This window comes from Ornithorhynchus anatinus, chromosome 13 (genome assembly GCF_004115215.2).
Source record: "Ornithorhynchus anatinus isolate Pmale09 chromosome 13, mOrnAna1.pri.v4, whole genome shotgun sequence".
Classification (NCBI taxonomy): domain Eukaryota; kingdom Metazoa; phylum Chordata; class Mammalia; order Monotremata; family Ornithorhynchidae; genus Ornithorhynchus; species Ornithorhynchus anatinus.
This window is the reverse complement of record NC_041740.1, coordinates 18,369,757-18,394,429: the sequence shown is the minus strand read 5'-3', so window position 1 is coordinate 18,394,429 and position 24,673 is coordinate 18,369,757. Positions and strand designations below refer to the sequence as shown.

The following is a 24,673-nucleotide window of genomic DNA, read 5'->3' as shown; positions in this document are numbered from 1 at the left end:
TGTTGTTTGCAATCTTGCTTTGCCACTGTGTAGCTTATAAATGACACTAATGGAACTGCTCAAGGAGTTGAATGTAGCATCTTTGGGAGATCGAGGCCTCCCAACCATAAGGAAAATTGGATAGTTTGGTTTGAAGTCTAATGCCACTGCACTTTGACAGTCCCCTGAAGTTGCAGCATTGGCCAGCATACCACTAAAGAAACAGACGGTATTTATTAAATGCTTTCCATGTGCAAAGTGCTTAGGAAAGCACATTATGAGTTGGTAGACATGATCCCTTCCCACGAGGAACTCACAGACAGGATCAGTCAAGCAGTGGTATTTATCGAATGCTTAGCATGTGCAGAGCACTGTACTAAGCACTTGAGAGCGCAGTACAGCAGAATTGGGATGTGACTGCTTTTAGCTTTCTGTGCCCAATGAAGGTCTTTGATTATGTTTAGGATTTCCCCGATGCAGGTTGATATGTTTCTTCCCCCTCACCATCATTCCACCTGGGTGATTTAGCCAAATGGTTTACTACCACTTGTATATCTTCTTGGGCATATTTTGCTAGGGTGCAGTCATCAACATACAGTATCTCTTGAATAACTCTAAGCTCTTTGTGGGCAGAGAACATGTCTATCAACTCTGTTGTATTGTACTCTTCCAAGCACTTGGTACAGTGCTATGCACACTGTAAGTGCTCCAAAATTACCATTGATTGATAACTGTCTGGGACTTCGATGATGCTATAGCCTGTTGGGTCGGAAGACTTTCTCAGAAGAATTGGAGCAAATTCCAGTTGTCACATTCAAGTTCTTTGCTGCCTTCTCCATCTTGGTTGCAAGTAACGTACTGAGCAGAACACACCCTATTTTGTGCAAATGGGATGTCTCTACTTTTCCCATCTTACATGTCGGCTCTGTCACCCACTCCTCCCCAGCTCAATCTCTTCCTCCGAATCTCACCTTCTAAGTGTACTTCACTCTCACCTTCATCCTCTTGCTCATGCCCAGGCAATTGTCCTGGAACTCCTTCTCCAACCGGTCTGACAGACCCCAGTTTTCCTCAAGTTCAGAGCCCTCCTAAAATCCCCCCTTCACAAGCTTTCCCTGATTAACTCCTAATGACCTCCTCTAGCACTTTCATATTTATTTCAGCTCTTCTTCAGCAGCATTTATGTCTGTATGCATAATCCACTGTACAGCCAGCTATTCATTCTGATTATTTAATTTGTAAATATTTCTATGTCTGTTTGCTCCCATCAGAGTGTGGTAAGCCCCCTGAGGGCAGGGAACAAATCTCTACTCTCCCAAGTGTATAGTACAATGCTTTGCACTCAGTGGGTGCTCAGTAAGTACCTTTTCTATGACTACTGCCAAGCTCTGACATGACTACTTATGTCCTGGTAAAACAGTTTAAGAATTTTAATGAGTCTCTCAGGGCAGCCAGACACCTTGAATGCCGAACATCTTTTGTCCCAGCCCTTGTACCTGAGGAGGTGGGGTAGCAAAGTAGTTAACAGCAAATCCCTTCTGAATTAGGATCCACAGCAGTAACTTGTTGATAAAGACTGAGCACTTATTCAGTAGGAATTTTAACACTGTTGGTACAAATATTGCCTGGAATTTTATTTTTCATTTCAAAAATATAATTAGACATTGGATGAAAATGGAAGGCACTGGATGAGATACAACATAATTAGGTTGGACACAGTCCCTGTCCCACAATGCACTCACAGTGTAAGGAGGAGGGAGAGCAGGTATTGATTCCCCATTTTACAACTGAGGAAACTGAGGCACAGGGAAATCAAGTGACTTGCCCAAAGTCATACAACAGGCAGTTGGCAGAGCTGGGATTAGAAAGGTCCTCTGACTCCCAGGCCCATGTTCTTTCCACTAGGCCATGCTGCCTCTCAAGTTAGAATTACAGGGTGAAAAGATCATTGAAAGGTCATCTAGTCCATTCCCTTGGCTCAGGGCAGGCCTGTTTGTTGATGCTTCCCAGAAAGGTAGTGGTGTGCTGGCTCCTTGCCTTAAAAATCTTTTAGAGAGGTAGACTCTGAAATTTCCCTTAGTAACAAAGCCTAGAAGTGGAAAATTACTCATCACCCTCAAATACTTTTTTAGATTATAACTTGACTTATATAAATATCTGTAGTTTATTTTAATATTTGTAAAGTTCCTCATGGGCAGGGAACACATACCAATTTTGTTATATTGTACTTTCTCAAGCACTTAGTATAGTATTCTGCACCTAGTAAGTGCTCAATAAATACTATTAATTGATTTTAACAGAAAATTATGTCCACATGCTCTCTTACTACATAATATTTATACTTCACCTGGAAGAATTTTAATCAGTTCAAACATCTGGAAAAGGGATAAAAAATGTGACTTTCTTTTTTCTTGCCATAATGTCTCCCCACTATCTCTCTAATCTAGCACTTTCATCTAGAATTTTTTTCTCTTTTTAAATATTCAGATTGGGAGGTCACAAGTGATGAATCATAAGTAGAAATCAGCTTCCATGAATTCTGTAGCCTAACTAGGCTGAATATAATAAAATGAATAGCAGGAGTGAATCTTATTATGTTTTTGCCAGATTTAACCAGATAATTCAAGCCTAAAAGTATCCGCTTTGGTGCCTAAATTATTCATGTAGGTTGTTAATTGGGAGTAAATGAACCAGATAATTCTTTACTTGGGCTGTGCAGGTGCAACCATTATCAAGTGTGGTTGTGGGTAGTTTAATGAATAGCTGGTCATCTTTTGGTGGTGAATTTGGTGCTCGGAAGCAGGGAAATAGATGACATGCTTTGAATTCCCTCTAAATTCTGGGAGAAATCCCACCTTCCTTAGCCACCTCTTATGCTGCCTAGAAACACTTATTTGTAAAGAAATTCTGGCTCATCTAAATCTCCAATTTCAGTTTCTACTCTTTTACTTTGGTCTTACTCTTAGAGAAGGAAAAGACTGTATCACCTTCCTCCCTTTAATAGTGCTTCACTTATTCTTAACGATCATGGCCCAATCAGCCTTGACTCTCCACATCCAATAATTACAATTCCTGGAACATCTTTTCAATGTGCATATCCTAGTGTCAAGTCCTTAGATCGTTTTTGCTGCTTCCTCTTCATTGCCTTTAACTTCTCCATATCCTCTTAAACCTTAAATTGGATAAAGTGCTCTAATGAGGGCCTAACCTTTTCTGACTGTAAAGGGTGGATTACTTCATAGTTACATGTTATCCCTCTGTTAATTTTTCCCAAGAATATCCATTACTAATAATATGATGATGCTGTTTCATATTGACCATGTCCACTCTAACCCTTGGATCTTTTTATTCTCAGTAATCCTATCTTGTACCCAACACTTCATGTGTTCTATTTTAACATCATTATCCTTCTTCCTATTGAACATTTTCCCATTTCTGACTGTTTCTCCAACCTGCCAAGATCATCCTCCAAGGTGGTAGCCCCAGCTGAGTATCAAATTAGATGGTCCCCAAAATCATCTTCCTGCTACATTTCTTTTGTTCTCCTCTAAAGGGAATTGGAGTTCCCTGCTACAGTGGGAGAGTCCTGGTGGGCTTGTTGGGGGTTTTGAGTAAGGATATAAGAGTAGTAGAGGTAATTGTATTTATCCTCTACTGAGTGCCAAGCATTGGGCAAAAAATTACTTGGATGATAATTAAGCACAGTCCTTCTTTCCTGAAGGGCTCACATTCTAAGAATACAGTCTCTTGTCTGCTGTGTGACCTTGGGTAAGTCACTTGACTTCTCTGTGCTTCAGTCCAGTGCAACAGACCAATATTCTGTTGTAAGTATTAGGAAAGTATTGTACTTTCCCAAGCACTTAATTCAGTGCTCTGCCCACAGAAAGTGCTTAGTAAATATCATTGATGATGATGATGATGATGATGATGACGAAGTGGTGGGGCTCAGGTCCTCTGACTCCCAGGCCTGTGCTCTTTCCAGTAGGCCCTGCTGCTTCGCCACACTCCTTCCAAGTCCTTTTGTGAGCGACTTTGTTTGGGCCCCTTAGCATCGTATAGAGAATCACAACTTCCAAGACCCCCACTTTCTCCAGTTCGTCCATGAATTCTTCTGACAAGGAAGGATGGAACCAGCCTGAAGTGACCATTTTGAGACTGTAAGCCCATCAAACGGCAGGGACTGTGTCTATCTGTTGCTGACTTGTTCATTCCAAATGCTTAGTACATAGTAAGCGCTCAATAAATACTTATGAATGAATGAGACAGTCTCTGTGTAACTCCTCACCGATGGCCTGAGGGTCTCTGAATCCGCCACATTTGAGAATGTGGACCATCGTGTTCAAAAATTTTAAAGTCAGCTTCTGAGGCAACTGGCCAGACTCTGCCAATAGTATGTTGGTAGACTATGAGGGGTTTTTGAGAGCCCTCAAGAGATGACAATTGGAATCCCTTCCTCAATCAACTCTGTCAGTATGGTGTCACCCCAAATGTAGTGAGTATGCTCAATTTCCCGCCGTTCAAATTATTACCAGAAGAATTAAACTGGGCCAGTTGAGGAATGCAACAATCATGCATATTTCAAGTCTTCTTACAGTTGTTGGATTCTTTTTAACTATTTTTTATCTTCTCATAACTGTGGAAATATACTTCTCCAATGTACTTTAAATTTCTTTTACTTTTCTTTTGTAGAAAATTCAGTTCTTGAGTCCCTTTATATCTTGACCCTGCATCCCCTGGGATCCTTCTTACTGCTCCCATAAATGTTGAAATTTAAAATGCATTGTCTTTTCCTTTTGGTTCTATCCTTCCTCTTCCTAGAAACCTAAATCGTCTGTTTTGATGTCTTTTACCTTTAGTTTTTTTCACCGTTTAAATATGATTAAGAACAGAACGAGAGGTAGTGGTTGAAAATGAAGCAAGAGGAATTTAGATGACATAAAGCAAAATAATTTTTCTGGCAAAGCAATTAAACACTTAGGTTCCTGAAGGGACTTCTGGGATTGGTTTTTTTCCCTGAAAATCTTTAAGAGCAGGATATATGTCTGGAATGTTTTGTTTCAGACATGAAAATAAGCACTGGCCCAGATGCCTGAATCTAAAAATTTCTCTCTCTCTCACACACTCTCTCTGTCTGTCTCTCACAAGATTGGTTAATATGGATGGGGACATGGTATCTCTGAGTAGGTTGGAATTTTTACAAAATTTCTCTGGGGATCTTTGAAGGTATGGTGGATTCTCATTTGTCTGTTTAATTATGGAATTAATTACATGAAAGTAAGGGGGTTGGTCTGTCTAGCTTGACTTTGAAGGGAGGGTCCCCTCTAGCTCTAAGATGTTATAAAAATAAAGATTTAATGGGCAAATGAGGTGCAGCGTGATCTATTGGAAAGAACATGGGCCTGGAAGTCAGAGGACCTGGGTTTTAATTCTGGCTTTGCCACATGTCTGCTGTGTGACTTTGGGCAAGTTATTTCACTTCTCTGTGTCTCAGTTATGTCATAGGTAAAATGGGGATTAAGGCTGTGAGCTCTATGTTGGTTAGGGACTATGTTCAGTCCGATTAGCTTTGTATCTACCTGAGCACTTAGTACAGTACCTGGCACATAGTAACCTCTTAGCAAATACCATTTAAAGAAAAATGAGAGTATTTCAATGGCTAGAATCTTCACTAGTCAGAAACAATGCAAAAAGAAATTGCTGTTACATGCAGTCACATGAAAAGTGCAGGGCAAAGGGGGAGAGGCAAGGGCATATGCACAGTGTAGAAAGGGGGAGGGTTAGTGGGAAAGAGGCTAATTTTGGCTTGGAGAGACTAAACTGGTTTCCTTTGTTCTGGGTTTACCAGGCCCTAATCTGGCCTCAGTCTGGCCGTGCAGTCCTGCGACTTCTTGTCCACCGCAAGACACATATAGAATCTGCAATCACAAACATGAAAAGAAACTAGGAGATGTGAGGCACTAGAATCACCCAGCAGACTGTCATCTTTGTGGTTACTGACACCATGGAGAAATTTTTTATTCCCCTGGGGAAAAAAAAAGGCCAACAAAGAAAACTATTTCCAGTGACTCAGATAAGCAAGCTATTAAATACCTACCACAAAGAAAGGGAGAAAATACAACTTCACAGTTGTGGGAACCCAGGTCCTAGAAAAAAGGGTACCTGCAGCTAAAGAGAAAGATGTACTGGGCAGGCCACGACCCTGCCTTGTCATGTTAGCAAAGTGACTGAGATGGCATTGGTCCTCGAGAGGGAGAAGGCTGATAAGCCTAGTCCGGCCCTCTGGTAGGAGGTGAGGCATGTCGAGACTTGCTGATCATATTTGCCAGACGATGTGATTGCTGGGCAAATCCACACTTCCTTTTAGTTGTCAAGGAACTCCATATTCCTGTAGACACCCAGGAGGAACCCCAGTAACGATGGGAGGGGAATCCTCCAGCTTTGATTTATCCAGGGAAGTAAATAGTGTAATTCTACTCCTAATAATAATGATGGTATTTGTTAACTGCCTACTGTGAGCCAAGTACTGTATTAAGTGAATCAGATCAGACACAATCCCTGTTCCTCATAGGGCTCATGGTGCAAGCAGGAGGGAAAACAGTAGTTTGGTAGATGAGGAAACTGAGTCCCAGAGATATTAAATGACTTGCCTGTGGTTACACAGCAGGTTAGTGATGGAGCAGAGTTTAGAACCCAGGTCCCATTTGAATGTGACTCGAAAAACAAACAAACCTGAATCGTATTGATCAAAATCCTACTGTGCGCAAGGATCCTTCAAGGCACTGAGGGCTAATGAATGAAGGCGAGGCTATCTCTGCCCTCAAGGAGACTGCAATTTAAATTTTTGAGGGAAAGTAAATTGTCAGCTCATAACCATCCCCTAATTCACTGACCTATATACCAAAGGGAAACAAAAAAGCAGTTCTTTTGTCCCTTGCCAATATGAATTTCTAGTTCATCCAGGACACTTTCAGCAGGGGCTAAAAGGAAATGGGAAGCAGTGACACAGGAGCTGTGGGTGTTAGGTAACTGGGCAGAGTGGGGTGTTGGCTCCCATTGGTGGCATAATAATAATAATTATAGTATTTGTTAGGCACTTACTATGTGTCAAGCACTGTTCTAAGCACTGGGGTAGATACAAGCTAATCAAGTTGACACAGTCCCTGTCCCACATGTGACTCATAGTCTTAATCCCCATTTTACTGATGAGGTAGATGAGGCACAGAGAAGTTAAGTGACTTACCCAAGGTCACACAGCAGTCAAATGGTGGAGCTGAATTAGAACCCATGTGCTTCTGACCTCCAGGTCTGTGCTCTTATCCACTAGGCCATGCTGTTTCTCTATCCTGCCCCTTCGGTTGGATAGAGAAGCAACGTGGCCTAGTTGGAAGAGCCTGGGCCTGGGAGTCAGAGGATCTGGGTTCCAATTCTGACCCTGCACTTGCCTGTTGCATGACCTTGGGCAAGCCCCTTAGCTTCTCTGGGCCTCATTTTCCTCATCTTTAAAATAAGGGGATAAAAATTCCTATTCTTCCTCTCTCTTAGACCTGATTATCTTGGTCAATCAACCATTCACTCAATCAGTGCTATTTATTGAGCAGTTACTATGTGCAGACCACTGTACTAAGCACTAGGAGTAGTACAGTATAATGTACTGTAGTGGATGTATTCCCTGACCATAATGAGTTTCCAGTCTAGAGGGGGAGATCATCATTAATATAAATACATAATTTTATACAGAATTTAAAGATATGTACATAAGTGCTGAGGAGTTGGGGATGGGACGAATATCAAATGTCCAAAGGTCCCAAATCCAAGTGCAGGTCACAGATCCAAGTACGCCAGCACTTAATACAGCATTTGGAACAGAGTAAGCGCTTAAGAAATTATCACTATTGGGGCTGACCCCTTAGATTTGCCCTATGCAGATAAAAGGCATGAAAGGAGTTTTGCCATTAGGGACTATTACTTAGAAAAATCTGCTTTGAAATCTCTGTTGTTCTGAACATACTCAGCCAGTGTCTGAGTTGGGTAGGCAAAGATGTAGCTGAATTTTAGTACATTCAATAGAAGCCAATCATAGTTATATTGGAATACAGCATTAAGTTGCTTTGTAATGTAGTCACGAAAACATTCTGTCGAAAGCTCTTCATATTAAAGCAATCTACTTTAGTCAAAGCCAGAGGTACAAGATGGATTAAAAAACCCTTTTTTCAGAATACTTTAATTAAAGCAGTCATCATACAATTCCCCCAATCTTTCTAAGATTTTTTTTCTTAGTCATTGAGGCCGAGTCTGAAGGAAGTATTTCCTGTGCATCTGGGATTAGAGTCTTAAAAAAAACATGCACATAGATTCCTACCTGCTAGTATTGAAAGGGGCATTTAGGGAGAAAAATAGAGGCACTGTATGGACTTAAATTAATTGAAGGGAGTGTAGTTTAGATCAGTGATCTCTATTAGAGTTTTCTTGAGGACCGCGTTTAGTTCTTTGAATAACTTTGGTGGACCTCAAGTAATATTTGTGCAGAATTTCCCTTCTGGTTTGTATAGGCCCATCTAGACTGAAGACTGTAGCTGTGTCATTAGCACTTTCCCTGGTTTCAGTGCTTCACAGAGGGTGGTCGGTGAGGGGAATCCACATAATTTGCAGCATTCCTCTATGTTGTATTCAATATCTTGGATCTACTCAAGTGCTAAGTAGTTGGCACATTTCATTCAATAGTATTTATTGAGCCCTTACTATGTGCAGAGCACTGTACTTAGCGCTTGGAATGTACAATTCGGCAACAGATAGAGACAATCCCTGCCCAATTCTGGGCTCACAGGCACATAGTAAGCGCTTAACAAATGCCATCATTATTATTACAGTGTTTGGCCTATAATAAGCACTTAATAAATACTACTATTATTATTCTAATCTTGGCTCTATCACATGCCTGCTATGTGACCCGGGGCAAGTCATTTAATTAACCAATCAGTGGAATTTATTGAGCACTAAGTATGTACAGAGCTCTGTACTAAGTGCTTGGGAGAGTATAATACAACAGAGTTGGTAGATACTGTCCCTACCCATAAGGAGATTACAGTCTAGTGGGGGAGGCAAACATTAATTTATTTGTTAAATAAGTTAATTTGTTAAATAATTTGTTATAGTCTTCTCATCTGTAAAATGGGGATTCAAAACCTGTTCTCCCTCCAGGTAGACTGTGAGCCCTAGGTGGGTCAATGACTGTGTCTGACCTTATTATCTTGTATATATTCCAGTGCTTAGTACAGTGCTTGGTACATGGTAAGTGCTGAACAAATACTACTATTCTTCCTCTTCTTCTTTTTCCTCTTCCTCTTATTTTTCTTCTCCTTCTCTAATAACAATAATAATTATGGTATTTGTTAAGCACTTCTAAGTGCCAGGTACTGTTGTAAACTCTAAAATTTCTTTCCCCAAAGCAGTGGAAACCCAGAGGGCTTGCATGCTCTTTCATAACTTTCTGGTGGTCCTGGGCAACCTCTCTCTGCCATCTACCTCTGATTATGATTTTATAGAGCAGCAAAACTATTCCTTCTCCTAGCAAAGGAGCTGGGGGTTAGGTTAATCCCTTCCTCCTCCTTCCCCAACCCTTGGAGTGAAAGTATCTAGGAGCAGAAGCTTCCATTTTCTCCTCTCTCCCACCATATTCTATCTTTAGTAGAAGGAACACGGGCTTGAGAGTCAGAGGACCTGGGTTCTAATTCCGGCTCTGCCAGTTGCTTGCAGTGTGACCTTGGGCAAGTTGTTTAATTTCTGTGGGCCTCAGTTATCCCATTTTCCCTCCTACTTAGACTGTGAGTCCCATGTGGGACTGTCTAACCTAATTAGCTTGTATCTACCCCAGTGCTTATAATAGTATATGATACATGATGCTTAACAAATACCATAAAAACAAAATAAAACAAAAAAAACCTCTCTTGGAGAAAGCATTCTGGACTGAATGGACCATTGATCTGACCTAGTAATGGCAGTGCACATGATATGATGTTCTTAGGTATGAGGATGTTCTTATGTCAGAGGTTTTATGATAGAACTGAGAAATGGCAGATGAGCTTCAGTTTGAGCAAGTGCAAGATAATGCCCCTCGGGAAAAATATTTCAAATTAACTACATAGCGATCAGCTTGGAGTGATCATTCATGACTCGGTAAAGAGATGTTGGAGTCATTATTGACATCTTATAAATCATGGGTCCAGTGTGCAGTGACAGACAGAGAAGTTAACCAAATTTCTGGACATCCTCAGGGACACAGAAGGAATAGTTTTGCTGCTCTATAAAATCATAATCAGAGGTAGATGGCAGAGAGGTTGCCAAGGACCACCAGAAAGTTATGAAAGAGCATGCAAGCCCTCTGGGCTTCCACTGCTTTGGGGAAAGAAGTTGAAAAGGTGAAAATAGAGTCTGGCAAATCATAATGGGGAGAGCTGACACATGTGAACCACTTAAATGGAAAGAGCGACAAATATTGGAATCCTCAGCCACTGATGTCTCATTATTTTTCGTTGTTTTTCTGTGTTTTCCCAGAGCAGCAGAAAAAAGAAATACTGCTCAGATAAATAAACTCTTCATGTTGCTATAAAACTTTGGAACAGGAGTGGTGATTATCTATAAGTTTTTCCATAATGTGCAAATAGACAAAGGCTAGCAGTTGATTGTTAAGAGGCAATTTGAGTTTCTGCAAAACTGCATTGTGATGTGCTTATTAAAGGTGATTTGGTTTCTGATTTCTCCAAGGGGTCTTTGGAAAAAGGAACAAAGAGAAGGAAATCAAAGATATGAGAGCAGGTCAACACCATAACAGCCTCTTCTGTTATTCCTTATATTCTGTTTTAGGAATCATCTGCATTCCCCAGTATTAAAAACAGTGAAAACAGCTATTGAATCTGGGTATCCACTAATCTTAAGCCAGCCAAGGGTGCTTGATGTTTCAGCTAAAAGTCAAAGTAGTGCTTGGATTGAATTATTGATTAGATGTTTACCTTGATTAACTTTCATCTACTTTCATCTTTCATTTGCTTAGAACAGTGCTTGACAAATAATAAGTGCTTAAATCAATCAAACCATGGCATTTATTGAGCTTTTACTATGGGCAGAGCACTGTACTAAGCATTTGGAAGCGTTCAATACAGGAGTTGGAAGACATGTTTCCTGCCCACAATCAGCTCACAATCTGGAGGGGGTGATGGATATTATCAATAGTAATAATGGAATTTGTTAAGCACTAAGCACCAAGTCCCACATAGGGCTCACAGTCTAAGAAGGAGGGAGAACAGGTATTGAATCCTCATTTTTCAGATGATGGAATTGCGGCATGGAGTAGGTAAGTAACTTGTTTCGAGAAGCAGCATGACCTAGTGGATAGAGTATGGGCTTGAGAGTCAGAGGATGTGGGTTCTAATGCCAGATCTTCCAGTTGTCTGCTTTGTGACTGTGGGTAAGCCACTTACGTTCTCTGTGCTTGTTTCCTCACCTGTAAAATGGGGATTCAGTCACTGATCTCCCTCCTATTTAGACTGTGAGCCCCATGGGGGAAAGGGACTGTGTCCAACCTGATAAACTTATATCTGCTTCAGTGTTAGAACAGTGCTTGAAATTTAGTGAGCGCTTATTATATGCCACTAAACCTCCTCCTCAAGAAAACAAACCCCCCCAAAACTTGTCCAAGGTCACACAGCAGGTGTTTGGCAGAGTCGGGATTAGAACACAGATCCCCTGACACCCAGGCCTGGACTTTCCACTAGGGTATGTTGTGCATAAGGGCTGAGGGTAGGGTGGATACCAAGAGCAAATACCGTATGAATACCATAGTTCATTAATAATTAATGTTATGTAAATGACATGGGCCTGGTGACCTTCATGTAACTAGGGTTTCTGCAAAATATAGACATAAGTCTTTGGGATGTTTTTAACTATTAGTGTTCCATAACGCTGTGTCTCAGCCTATTCCAAGGCCACTTGCCTTCCACTGAAGCCCAGCTTTCATTTTCTGATTATTTGTGCTCTCAGGACAAGTGTGTAAAACTCTGTGTTTTGTTTTTCTCTGTTCAAACGCCTGAGTTCTCAGTTTTGTTTGTCTGCCCGAGGGGAAATTTGGATTAGATTTTTCATTGGTTTCTCCCTTTAATTTTGTTAATGGTATTTGTTAAGCACTTACTATGTGCCAGACACTGTCCTAAGCCCTGGGGTAGATACAAGGTTGGACACAATTCATGTCCCACGTGGGACTCACAGTCTTAATCGCCATTCACAGATGAGGTAACTGAGGCACAGAGAATTGAAGTGACTGGCCCACGGTCACACAGCAGACAAGTGGCAGAGCTGGGACTAGGACCCAGGTCCTTGGGCCATGTTGAATTAAAACTCTGTAAGGGAGAGAAGACGATTACACCCCCCAAATGTGAAGCCTGTTGTCATTCAGAAGTTGGGCTGGAGAATCCGTGATTGGGTCACAAAATGAGGCAGACATTGGTCTTTGTGTAATTTCAAAACTGACACTGTTTAGACGCTTTCACTAAGGAAGCAGGCTTCACAAGGCAACAAGTTTTCCCAAATCAACAGCTAATTTAGTCTAATAGAGTCCTAAAATAAGAGATGCAAAAAGTAGCTTGTTTGAATTTTTTGTTGATTTCTCACACAATCTTCACAGAAGAATCTCTTCTATGACATTTAAATAATACTTTTATAATAATGGATGGAGGCAGAAATCATGAGCACTGTGTGTGAAAGAATTTCAAATGAACATAGCTGTTCCATTTTAGGTGTACTAATGACATTGAAAATTCTGCAGTGTAAGTATTATGTTGGGAGGAGTTTCATAAGTGCTAGCATTTAGTTTCCTGTTAGATACTATTCTGGTGTTAGCATTTACTTGCAAACTACTACATATACTATGGTGCATTTAAATATGATTGCTATAACTGCCTGTTATTTATGGGGTGTTAAGGAAATTGAGTGCCTCAAACTACCAGTGGGCTGTTAATATTTCAAATGTATAGCCTGTTAATTTGGAAATTCAGTGTTTAGGGTTGTTGAGAAGCAGCGTGGCCTAGTGGACAGATCACGGGCCTGGGGGTCGGAAGGACCTGGGTTCTAATCCCAGCTCTGAAACTTGTCTGTTGTGTGACCTTGGGCAAGTGACCTCACTTCTTTGGGTCTGTTAACTCACTTGTAAAATGGGGAATAAGACTGTGAGTTCCATACTGTGTCCAACCTGATGAGTTTGTGTCTAACCCAATGCTGAGTACAGTGCCTAACACATAGTGGGTGCTTATCAAATACCATAAAAAAATTAGGTTGGTTTACCTGAATTACTCTATTTTGGATTAACATTTAACCTTCTCTGTATAACAGCTTTTATGGTGTTGCTGTGAGAGTGAACCGATATTTCTTTAAGAAGTTTATCTGTAGGAGTTCTTTAGGTTTAAAATTTATATTGAAGCAACAGTATATTTCAAACATATAACAATGAGCATTTTAAATGTTAGAAATAATCTCAAAAATTCTAAAATTAGTTTCCTTTTTTTATGCAGCTAAATTATGTTGTGGAAGCTTAATTTCCTGAAAGGATGGTATTAGCAGCATTTGCTCTCTCCATTGGGTACAGAGCACTGTACTAGAATGCTAAGGAACATGCAGGAGAAGTAAAAGATGAGCCCTTCCTCTCTAAGAAGCAGCCTGGTTGAGTGGATAGGCTATGGGCCTTGGAATCAGACAGATCTGGACTCTAATTCTGGCTCCACCACTTGTCTCCTGTGTGACTTTGGACAAGTCATTTAACTTCTCTGGCCCTCAGTTACTTCATCTGTGAAATGGGGATTAACATTCAGTGAAAAGTGGAAGGGGGCGTTTTTCCATGGGTGGCCCTGAAGCATCACAAAGGAGCTTCTGAGTGGGTAATTATTTCCAATTGAGATATAGAGAGTAGGCAGCTAGAAAGTGACTGGGTAGAGTTAGCCAAATCAATCAACCTTATTTATTGAGCACTTAGTGTTTGCAGAGCTTGGGAGAGTACAATAGAACAGAGTTGATAGAGACCCTGCCCACAACGAGCTTACAGTGTAGAAGAAGATATACACCTGAAGGCTCTGAGTTCCAATCATGGCTCTTCTTTGTCACCTGGGTTACTGAGCAGCAGTTTCCTCAAAGGATTATTGGGATAAATAGCTCCAATAAATGAGAAAAACTATCATAGATAAAACGATGATGCTTTGTGTAATTTTTAGACCCTCTTCTCCTCCACAAATCACTCATTCATATGTAAAAATTTAAAAGAAAGAATGTTATCATAGTTTAGCTTCACACTCCCTAATGCAAATGGATTGAAGTTGTAGGTTTGGCCAGCTCGATATAAACTTTCTCGATGCTTTCAGTGGTATAATTTGCCGATCGTCACAAATTGTTCCTCTTAAATCCTTTTTACTTTTAAGTGGATGGTTCCATAGACCGTTATTTTAAGGGCAGTTTTCCCGTGCCGGCTTCTGGGGTTATGTTCCTGAAAGTTTTTGTGGTTGTCAAAACCGTGACTGATAGGACCACAGATGGGATTAGGGGTTTCGTGGCTTTGGGCACAGTGGGTAAAGTTAGAAAAGATTTGTGACAGTTGTCATCATCAGCGGGATTGAATCTGCCGACTCTGTGGAGCGCTGCACTAGTCTCTTGGGGAACAAACAAAAGAAATAAACCCACAATCCCTGCCCTCGTGGATTCTGCAATCTAATGGATCAAAATAAGCAGTCTAAGCTTGTATTATACACTTAATTTTAAGCTGTTCATTTGTTAAAGGAAAATTACAGTAATTTCATGGTTAAATTAACTTTTTTGGCCCTCTTTGCAAATTCCTCATTTTTTGCATGGTTTATAAGGCCAGGATTACAGACAAAAATATAAAATCACAGTGAGTCAGGAGAAAAATGCAGAGTTCTGCCTCTGGATCACAACAGTGTGAAGTCCAGTGAACATAAGGTTATAGACCTTGCATGTCTGACTGATTCTTGTGATTTGAGCACCAAAGGTGACTAGTTAGAGTGTGTACCGAAGGGAGGTCTGAGGGTAGAGAATTATCACAAGGGCGACTTGAATCAGCAGGTAGTGTATCAGAGTGTAGTCATGGAAAACTGTGGTTACTCCAAACTGTATTGCGTGGTAGCCTAAACAGTACACAGCATATGATGGATGGACATTCAAAATGGTGGTCAAGGGAAGATTGTTTATGAAAAAGAGTTTAATCAATCAATCTGGTATTTGAGTGCTTACTATATGCAGAGAACTATACTAAGCACTTAGGAGGGTACAGTACAACAGAAGTAGTAGACACGTTCCCTGCTCATACTAATTGCTTGAATTACTTGCCCTTCCTAACTCTCCCCAGGAGTAATGTCTTTGCTGCGACCTCTTCTATTGGATGTTGTACCAACTATTCAACAGACTGCTGCTTTGGCTCTTGGGAGACTGGCCAATTATAATGACGACCTGGCTGAGGCAGTTGTAAAGGGAGACATTCTTCCACAGCTTGTATATTCCCTGGCTGAACAGAACGTAAGGATGGTTATTTTAATGCATTATATGTAAATTGAAAGTTGCAAGTTTGAATTAAAAAAAATTGGGTTGATTAATCATTATATAGCTACTAAAGTAAATTCATTTTAAAAAATATGATTAATAGGCTAGAAGATTAGGCCAGTTGGTATTCTTATTGTCAGCAGTAGCCATTTGCCAATCCAACAAAGCCTTCAAGCACATTAGGGATTAATGTATGGAATATGGTGAGCAGCTAGTCTATTTCCAGTGAAGACAATGGGCAGAAGGACTTCCTGAGTTTGAGGACTGTGAGATCTTGCAGTGAGAGATCAAGGGAGAGCAAGGAATCACTTCCTTCTGGTATCTTTTGGGACCAAAAAAAATATAATCTGGAGTGGTTTAAATGCAGTATGACCTGAAAGAGAATCTCTTGAGTCCCTTTTAACCTTATAACTTTTTCTTTGAGAGAAAAACCAGTTATCCTGTTTGATATTAATGCTTTCTATTTCTCTGAGCTCCCTTTATTCTGTTCTACTTGCTTTCCTATGCAGTGTGGCCTAGTGGATAGAGCACAGGCCCGAGAATCAGGACCTGTGTTTTAATCCTGGCTCTGCCACTTATCCAAAGGATGACCTTGGGCAAGTCACTTCACATCTCTGGACCTCAGTTACCTCATCTGGAAAATGGGGATTAAGACTTGGAGCCCCATGTGGGACAGGGAGTGTGTCCAGCCTGATTTGCTTGTATCCACCCCAGTGCTTAGTACATTGCCCTGCACACAGTAAGCACTTAACAGATACCACAGTTACTATGATTATTAGTTCATACTGCTGCTGCCCAACAAATCTGGAGTAAATTCTGATGAAGCTAAAGCACTTGGGCTTTTGAGGTGGGAGGCACCATTTGTCTCTTCACTCCTGCTCCTCCTCATCTTCATCCTTTCTAGAAGAAGGTAGGGACCCCCAGTCGCTAGGGACCCCCAGTTGGCAAGGCCCAAGTATTCTTTGGGAATGGTGACCCAGGATCAGCAATAGAAGGATCAAAAAATAAGACTGGGAGCCCCAGGTGGGACAAGGGACTAGGTCCAACCTAATTCACTTGTATTTATCCCAGCGCTTAGCCCAGTGCTTGACACACAATAAGCACTTAACAAAACCCAAAATTGCTTTTTATTATTAGAAGTGCTGTTGCCCATTTTCTCCTTTGCCCTGCCAATCTTCTGCTACATATTTCACGTGGGCCTGGGGGCCAAGAGTCACCCCAAAGATACAGTGTCCTCCAGTTCTGTTTGAGGGCAATGGACAAGCGAGGTGAGTTGGAGGAGAGGAAGGAGATCTGGAAAGGATATCAGAGAATGAGCAGGTAGGGCCCTCAGTTAGCTGTAGCTGGTAATACATTTATGTCTCACAGGTAACGTCCAAATTTTCTGTGGCTGTGAAATGAAATAGCAACTGTGATGTTTTTAACTAGATGTTCCAGAGGAGAGTGAGTTTACTGTTGTGATATGAAGTGTCGTACTGGTGTTTTCTTTTGTCAAGTTTTAATTAAATGTTGCTTTAAAATTGAGATCGCTACAAAAATTCCCCTTCAGCAAAAACAAATACATTGGGATTTTTTATCACCAAATAAGGACTTAAGAAATATAAAGAATGAGAGTAGCAAATTTTATGGTCATCACTGACCATTTTTGTTAGTTAAAAGGCTTTGACCTCTGTACTCGTTGAGCAAGATGTCATTTAATACAGTATAAATACACTTCATAGTTTTCTTTCCTTGTAGTTTTTGGAAGGATTCTAATTTTAGTATCCTAATTTGGGTTCATGGAAGCTTTTTCAGGTATACAAGTCCTAAATAGTAGAAAAATAGCAACACAGACTTTAAAATAAGCCCACAAACATAATTTTCCCTCCCAATTACCTATCCATGAGAGGGAATTCAAATACTATCTCCAAACAAAAATACAAAACCAAAAATACTAGCATATATTGTAACACATTGTAATTTTTAAATTCCTTTGAGCTGACCAAACAAATTCTGGATGTTATTTCATTGTTTCCCTTTCTAGTCATTATTCGATTCAGCAACAAAAATAAATTTGCCATCGAAAGAAAGTATCCACTTACATAAAATTATAAAGATGAGGGAGAAAGGATTGAGTTAATGCCTTGGCATTCAGGAGGCTCTTTGTGAACTAAGTTGAAGGAAAAAGTATTTGTCTAACCGATTTGACAGAAGTTATCAGAAAGGTAGCATGGTTGTCCTGTTGTCAGCGGATCTGGGAGACAGTTGTTATTCAAGATCTCTTAGGGCACCAGAAAGATTAGTGTGAGGTCATGGAAGGCCTACCATGCTTGAGAGACTGAGGGCAAGCGAAGGAAACAAATTCGTCAGTTCACATAGAGTTTAGCCGCACATGAGAGCAATTTATTAGGTCCCAAGGGCAAACCAAATACCTTCTTGAAATCCCAAAATATGAAATCGTATGACAACTCTGTTGTGAGTTTGTGAGGAACATGATTTTCCTATTTTATCCCATTACATAAAAGTACAAATCTGAAATGTAATTGAAAACTTTCTGTTTCGCAGTTCACTTACGCTAAAGATTAAGGGGGAAAAACAATCTTAGATAATCACAATTGGTTTGCAAGCTGATTTCAACCTCCTGCCTCTAAAAACTGCTGCTAAAAATATGTTATGCTGTAGTTTTTTTAAAAATTTATGTTCAGGTTCTAACTTAGACTTCACATCTGCCTCTTTTGCTTTAGCGTTTTTATAAGAAAGCGGCGGCTTTTGTGTTGCGGGCCGTTGGAAAACATTCTCCTCAGCTAGCCCAAGCAATTGTGGACTGTGGCGCCCTGGACACTCTGGTAATCTGCCTGGAAGATTTTGACCCAGGAGTGAAGGAAGCGGCAGCCTGGGCACTTGGCTATATTGCGAGACATAATTCAGGTAATAGAGCATGCTATCTCTGTAAGTTAAAACCTGCACACAGTATTGCTCCATACAGTTGAATGAATGAAAATCAAAAGATGCATAAAGTTTAATCTTCAGTTTGGCAAGTTTTTTGGTTTCTTACTCCTTCTGAGTTAAAAAGGACGTATATTGTATTTCTAATGAGCCCAGCTTTCCCATCCAAAGACGAGAATAGCTTTCGTTGTTGAGCTGCTTCTTCCTCCTCTGATGTATTCATTCATTCATTCATTCATTCATTCATTCATTCATTCATTCATTCATTCATTCAATCAGTCAGTCATATTTATTGAGTGCTTACTTTGTGCGGAGCACTGTACTAAGCACTTGTGAAAGTATAATGTAACAATAAACATACATTCTCTGCCTACAACAAGCTTACAGTGTAGAGGGGAATAGTAGTAATAGTATTAAGTAATAGTATTACTGGGTGCAGAGCACTGTACTAAATGCTGGGAAGGAATTAACAGGTGGGAATTAGGCTGCTCCCCCCTGCGTGGGGTGGGAGGAGGGTGTCTACATATTTTCACGTGAATTTGACCATGCGCCAGTTGGAGGGAGTATGGATGGAGCATGCTGGCTTTGGACTCAGGGAGCAAGAGCTCCAGCTGCAGTTGGAGGTCAGTCACGCTGCCTCAGAGAATCAGAAGCATGTGCAAAAGGAAGCTGTTCCTCTATCTAAATGACCACCATATTGGTCCAGGTATTTATCGGACCCTGACTTGATTGCTATACTAGCCTGTCTCCAATCACAGGAGGACTTAGAACAAGAAAACGGTAGACACTACGAGAGTAGCTGCTTTCTTGAATTTTGTGGTTTTAACAGCTTAGAATGGAGGAGGCAGCAGAGTATGCTGAATGCTCAATTTATTTGTATGTCTGGGGATCGCATGGCAAGCAGATCATAGATCATAGTATAGGGCTTTCAAAGGGCTGAGGGCTGGTGACATCTGCAGTGGATAGCCAAACCCCCAGACACACGCTTATGCAGACACCCTCCCCTGGAACCTCTCTGGCCCTTTCTTGAGGTCTGAGGCTAAATGATTACAGCTCATAAATAGGCTCTGTCTTCAAGATCCATTCAAATTTCCTGCTCTAATGTGGCTTCCACATGGAATTCCCATTGGAATATCAATATTTCACAGTAGTTAGGGGCCTGGGGCCCAATAACTCCCCAAAGAGATTATTTCAGGTATTTCTCTGAAAGGAAGGAAATTATGTTAGTCTTTCAAAAGGGTAAAGACATCATTTCCACTCACACCAGTAGGGGTAGAGGATTTCCTTCCAGAATTACCTGATGCCAGGGCTGTGTTTGTGTTTCGTGTCCAGCAGGAGGGAATCTGCTCATACTTTTTCCTCTCTTTCTTTTCCGTAATGCTTCCTCTTGAGAGGATCTTTTCTAAAACCATTTTCACCTATATATTAATGTCAGCGATGGCCCAATTGCTCTAAGGCCAGATTTCTGAAAGGCAAGTGCTGAAGAGCCCTTGATGAATTCTAAGGAAACCGGGGAAGAAAGAGCAAACAAATGCAATAATAATGATAATAATAATAATTTGCTGTGTGCCAAGCACTCTGCTAAGTGTGGGGGTAGATGCAATATAAGCCGACTGGACACAGTTCCAGTTCTTCATGAGGCTCACGTTTAAGCGGGAGTGAGAACAGGTATTGAATCTCCATTTCGGAGATGAGGAAACTGAGGCCCAGAGGAGTGAAGGGACTTGCCCAAGGTCACACAGCAGGAAATTGCAGAACCGGAAATTAGAACCCACGTCTCCCCAGGCCCGTGGTCTTTCCAGAAGGCCCCACCGCTTCTCCAGAAATAGACAATCTAGACCTTGAACCAAAGGGAGTAGTAAATGGATGTTCCCAAATCCCCGCTGCTGGAACTCTACACTGCAGAGGCACAGTGGAGAGCGGGGATGGGGGTTGGGGAAAAGAGAGATGGAACCCCAGCCTCCTGATGTTTCCAGCTGCCACAGTGGTGGCTGCAGCCTCGCTAAGCCTCCTGGGCACTACTCCTGGTCAGAGCAGCTTCTGAGAGGAAGATGCCAGCAGGAGCAGTCCGTGGGGGCATCTCTTTCTCCTGAGAACACAGTGCAGCACCCAGGAGCCATCCTGGGGGCAGTAAAAGAGGAGCAGCTGGGGTAGGAGTGTGTAGAAAGGAGAAGCATCACCAAAATGCCATACGAGGCTTTTTCCCCCTCCTGCCTGGAGAATTGTTTTAGATGTTTACCTGTGACTTTGGGCTGCTCCCTGCATGTCTCCAATACACACAGGAGGCGGGCAGGAGGGGAATGATTCTACAACTGTTTTCATGCCCGCTATGAATATTATCAATATCCTTGCCGTTTTATAGACTCGGGGAGGGAGCGCAGAGGTTAAATGATTTGTTCCAGGTCATAGAACAATTCTCTGCCTTTCCAGAGCGTGCCTGTTTCCCACCGATACAAAGTCAATGATAGAGACCTTTCTCCCTCTTTCTTTAAATTCCCTTTCCGAAGATCCCAAATTCCCGCTGACTGCCTCTGTTTCTAATCCCTGATGGCTGGTTTCCATGTGTGCGAACCCTCCTCATTTGCCAAATCTACGCAATCCTGGAAGGCTTAGAGACACGCTGGCTGCCGAATCAAATGGGAAATCTCACACATCAGCAAAAACGGGAGTGGGGGTGGTAGCGTTAGCACAGCTGGAGGTGGGGAGCAGGCGGGAATGAGGAGATGGGCAGGAATGAAATCATGCTGATGTTTTAGGGATTTCTCATTGGCTTCATTCAGGGTCAATGTGCCCAAATACGAGAGGGACGCCACTTGACAGGTGGAAGAAGAAAACCAAGTCAAAGTAATAACAGAGAACACAAACTTTTCAGCACAGTTGATTTCTAAGGAGGGGAAGGAATGTGATCCATTTCCCAAGTTATACATGAAATGGGGTGGGCATGGGCAAGGAATAGAGTACATCTCACAAAGTTAGTTTTGGAGATAAAGGAGCAGAACAACAATTAATAATCGATGATATTTATTGAGCATTTCTTGTGTGCAGAGCAACATACTAAGCACTTGGGAGGGTAAATCAGAATAAAAAGACACAATCCTTCCCCTCAAGGTTCTTACAGTCTAGCAGGGGAGACAAAATAAAATTACAGGTAGGGGAGCCACCCGAGTATAAGGCTATGTACATAAAGGTGGGGATGGGGTGAGTATCTGAGTGCTTAGGGGATGAAGAAGGGAGGGGGAATAAGATGTGGGGTTGAGACTAGTCAGGGAAGGCTTCCTGGAGGAGGTGTAATTTTTAGTAGGAATATGAAATCTGTAACATGAAACCTGTGACAGCTCTGGAATGGGTGCCTGGTACATTTTTTCTATTGTGTATGGAGATAGGTATATGCAACCATCTTTTCCTGCAAATTACCAACAGTAAAAGCAATGATCAGTAGATTATTATCAGTATCGGTAGTTGCAACAGAGGAAAGGGTGTGGAAAGAGGCTTCGAGCTCTCTTTGCTTCAACTCTGCCTTGGCCCCAGACTTCCGGCCACCAGCTACCAAACTGTGACAACCAAATAACAAGGCAATTTGCTGAACCAGATGAGGCCAGAAACTTACTTCTTGGGGGTGGAAGGGAAAGGCCACGTACCTGCCGTGTAATCTTAGGCAAGTCACTTAACTTGTCTGTGGCTGAATTCTCTCATCTACAAAATGGGGATTCACTACCCATTCTCCCTCCTACTTTAGACCGTGAGCCCCATGTGGAACCTGATTATCATGTATCTACCCCAGAGCTTAGTACAGTTCTTGGTGCATAGTAAGCACTCACCAAATACCACAATTATCATTACTTTTATTATTATTATTATTGTTATTATTACTGCTGTCCCAAGGGCTAGCAACCAACTGAACATGACCCTGGCATGAAATGGAGATTGGTGATGGGCTACATCCAGGCCTGCTCAGGGCTTATGTGGCCTAGTAGAACATGGGCCTGGGAGCCAGAGGACCTGCAGTCTAATCCTGTGGCCTTGGACATTCCACTTAACTTCTCATGGGCGTTCAATATCTACTTGGACTGTGAGCCCCATCTGGGACAGGGACTGTGTCCAACTGTGTCCTGTATCTGCTCTGCATTTAGTACAGTGCCTGGCACATAATAAACATTTAACATATAAACAATTACTATGATTATTTATTGCACAGCCCCAATGGTGTAGACTCCCAGGGACCAAGAGGGGACTCTACTTCTGGGGATTTAGAATTCAATTTAGGCAATTCTCTGAAATATAAAAGTCAGGGTTCACTGTGGACTGGCAATTAGGTTTTGGGATAAGTAGTTGGATGAGGTACCTCAAAGCAGATCCCTCTGTTATGGTCCTGTTGTGCCTTTTGATGTTGGGCGGCTTGTAGGTAATATAGAGAAAGCTGTCCAAGAAGCCAGTGTGATTTCTGAGTGTGTGAGTGAGAATGTGTGCCAGACCAACAAGAGGAAACACTTTTTCACCCAGTGGGGGCTAAGCATATGGAATGTGTTATCATAGGAAGTTGTTCAGGAAGAAACTGTCAATACATTGAGAAGGATGTTGGATAAAGTCTCAGATGCTGGGGTCAAAATGGGAAATGTGGTATGTTATGGAGGTCATTCCTAGCCATGAGGAGCCTTGTCCATCGTATAGTTCTTCCAAGTGTCCTTTGGCTCCACCGTTGGAGATGGAATATTGGACTGGATGGGTCAGTGGTCTGATCCAATGTGGGGTTTCTTACCATCATATGTGAGCGTCTGTGATTGTCTCCCCAGATGTACTGCATGTGTGCAGAATCATCTGATTTTAATATTGATCTCAGGTTTGAGTATCTTGCTCTGATCTAGTCCAATTAGCCTTTTTTTAATCCCTCTTTTTAGATTTAGATGTGGGTCTCCAAGGATGAATTACTGAGTATTTTATATTGTTTCTGAATTCAGGTCTTTTTTAAAAAAATCCAGTTCTTTCTGCATATGAAAGTACTTTTCTTTTGGCACTGACACAGAATACAGTGGGGAAAAGGAGTTTAAATATCTTGTCCGGGCTTTGGTACTTGCCAACTGTGTGAAAATGGGCAAGTCACTGCACTCTGCCTCAGTTTCCTTCTTTGTAAAATGGGGGTTAAGTACCTGTTCTCCCTCCTCCTTAGACTGCAAGCCTTATATGAAACAGGGGATGTCTCTCCTTACTTCTGAATTGTACTTTCCAAGCGGTTAGTACAGTGCTCTGCACAAAGTAAGCACTCATTAAATGCGATTGAATGAATGTATGAAACCGGGCCTGTGTCCAACCTGATCAACTTGTATCTGCTCCAGGGTTTAGCACATTGCTCGGCATATAATAATGCTTAATAGATACCACTATTGTTATTATTAAATCCCATAAAGGAAAGTACGAGTTTCCATGGGGATACCTCCCCTCCCTTTGTAGAGTCTTAAGGAGCGGGTCAGTGGTTCTTTGGGATTCTAGGATAGGAAGTCTTTTGTCAGGCTGCCCTAGAGAGCCCCAGCTGCTCCAGAATAGCTTGGTTCATAGACATTTAGGATTTTTCAGAGCTACAGCAAACCCAGAACTGATCTGAAACACCCTGATTTTTCTGCCTGGGGCTTGAATGATGCACTCTGAGGGTTCAGGTAGCTTCTAACATACATTATCCAACCCCGTGACTACAAGACCCAGAAACGTTTGGGACTTGAAGCCCATCCCACCTCTCCCACCGAACCTTTCAGGCTTTCTGGCAGGAAAGGGCAATTAGTCATTCAGTCATATTTATTGAGTGCTTATTGTGTGCCAAGTACTGTACTAAGCGCTTGGGAGCGTACAGTACAACAGAATTGGTAGAAACATTCCCTGCCCACAGCGAGCTTACATTCTAGAGGGGGAGACACATTGATGTAAATAAATAATTTATAATATAATTTATAGATACACGTCTGTCTTCTACAGCGAGTGCCCTCAATGAGGTTTAACCTAACTTTTTTTTCAGTCCTCTGATCGGCAAATAGATGTGACCTAGCTCTGTTCAGCTTCCAAAGCTCAGTAGGCATTGTAGCAAGGCCCACTTAATCTTTTCCTAGAGATCAGGAAAACCTGCCACCCCTCCCAACTGTGCTTCCTTTGCCCTCTCCCACTTCCGCTAAGCTGCAGCTTGAACTTGGGGATTTGATTT

At 41.6% G+C, this 24,673-nt stretch overlaps 1 protein-coding gene across 1 annotated transcript in view; it reads left to right on the top strand.

Moving 5' to 3' along the window:
• The window catches only part of SPAG6 (sperm associated antigen 6), a 60,139-nt gene that overhangs the window by 8,560 nt on the left and 26,906 nt on the right, over positions 1-24,673 (top strand). The window contains exons 3-4 of the mRNA XM_029077772.2: positions 15,374-15,540; positions 18,288-18,471. Coding sequence (XP_028933605.1) covers positions 15,374-15,540; positions 18,288-18,471 — 351 coding nt within the window. The remainder of the gene's footprint in view (positions 1-15,373; positions 15,541-18,287; positions 18,472-24,673) is intronic.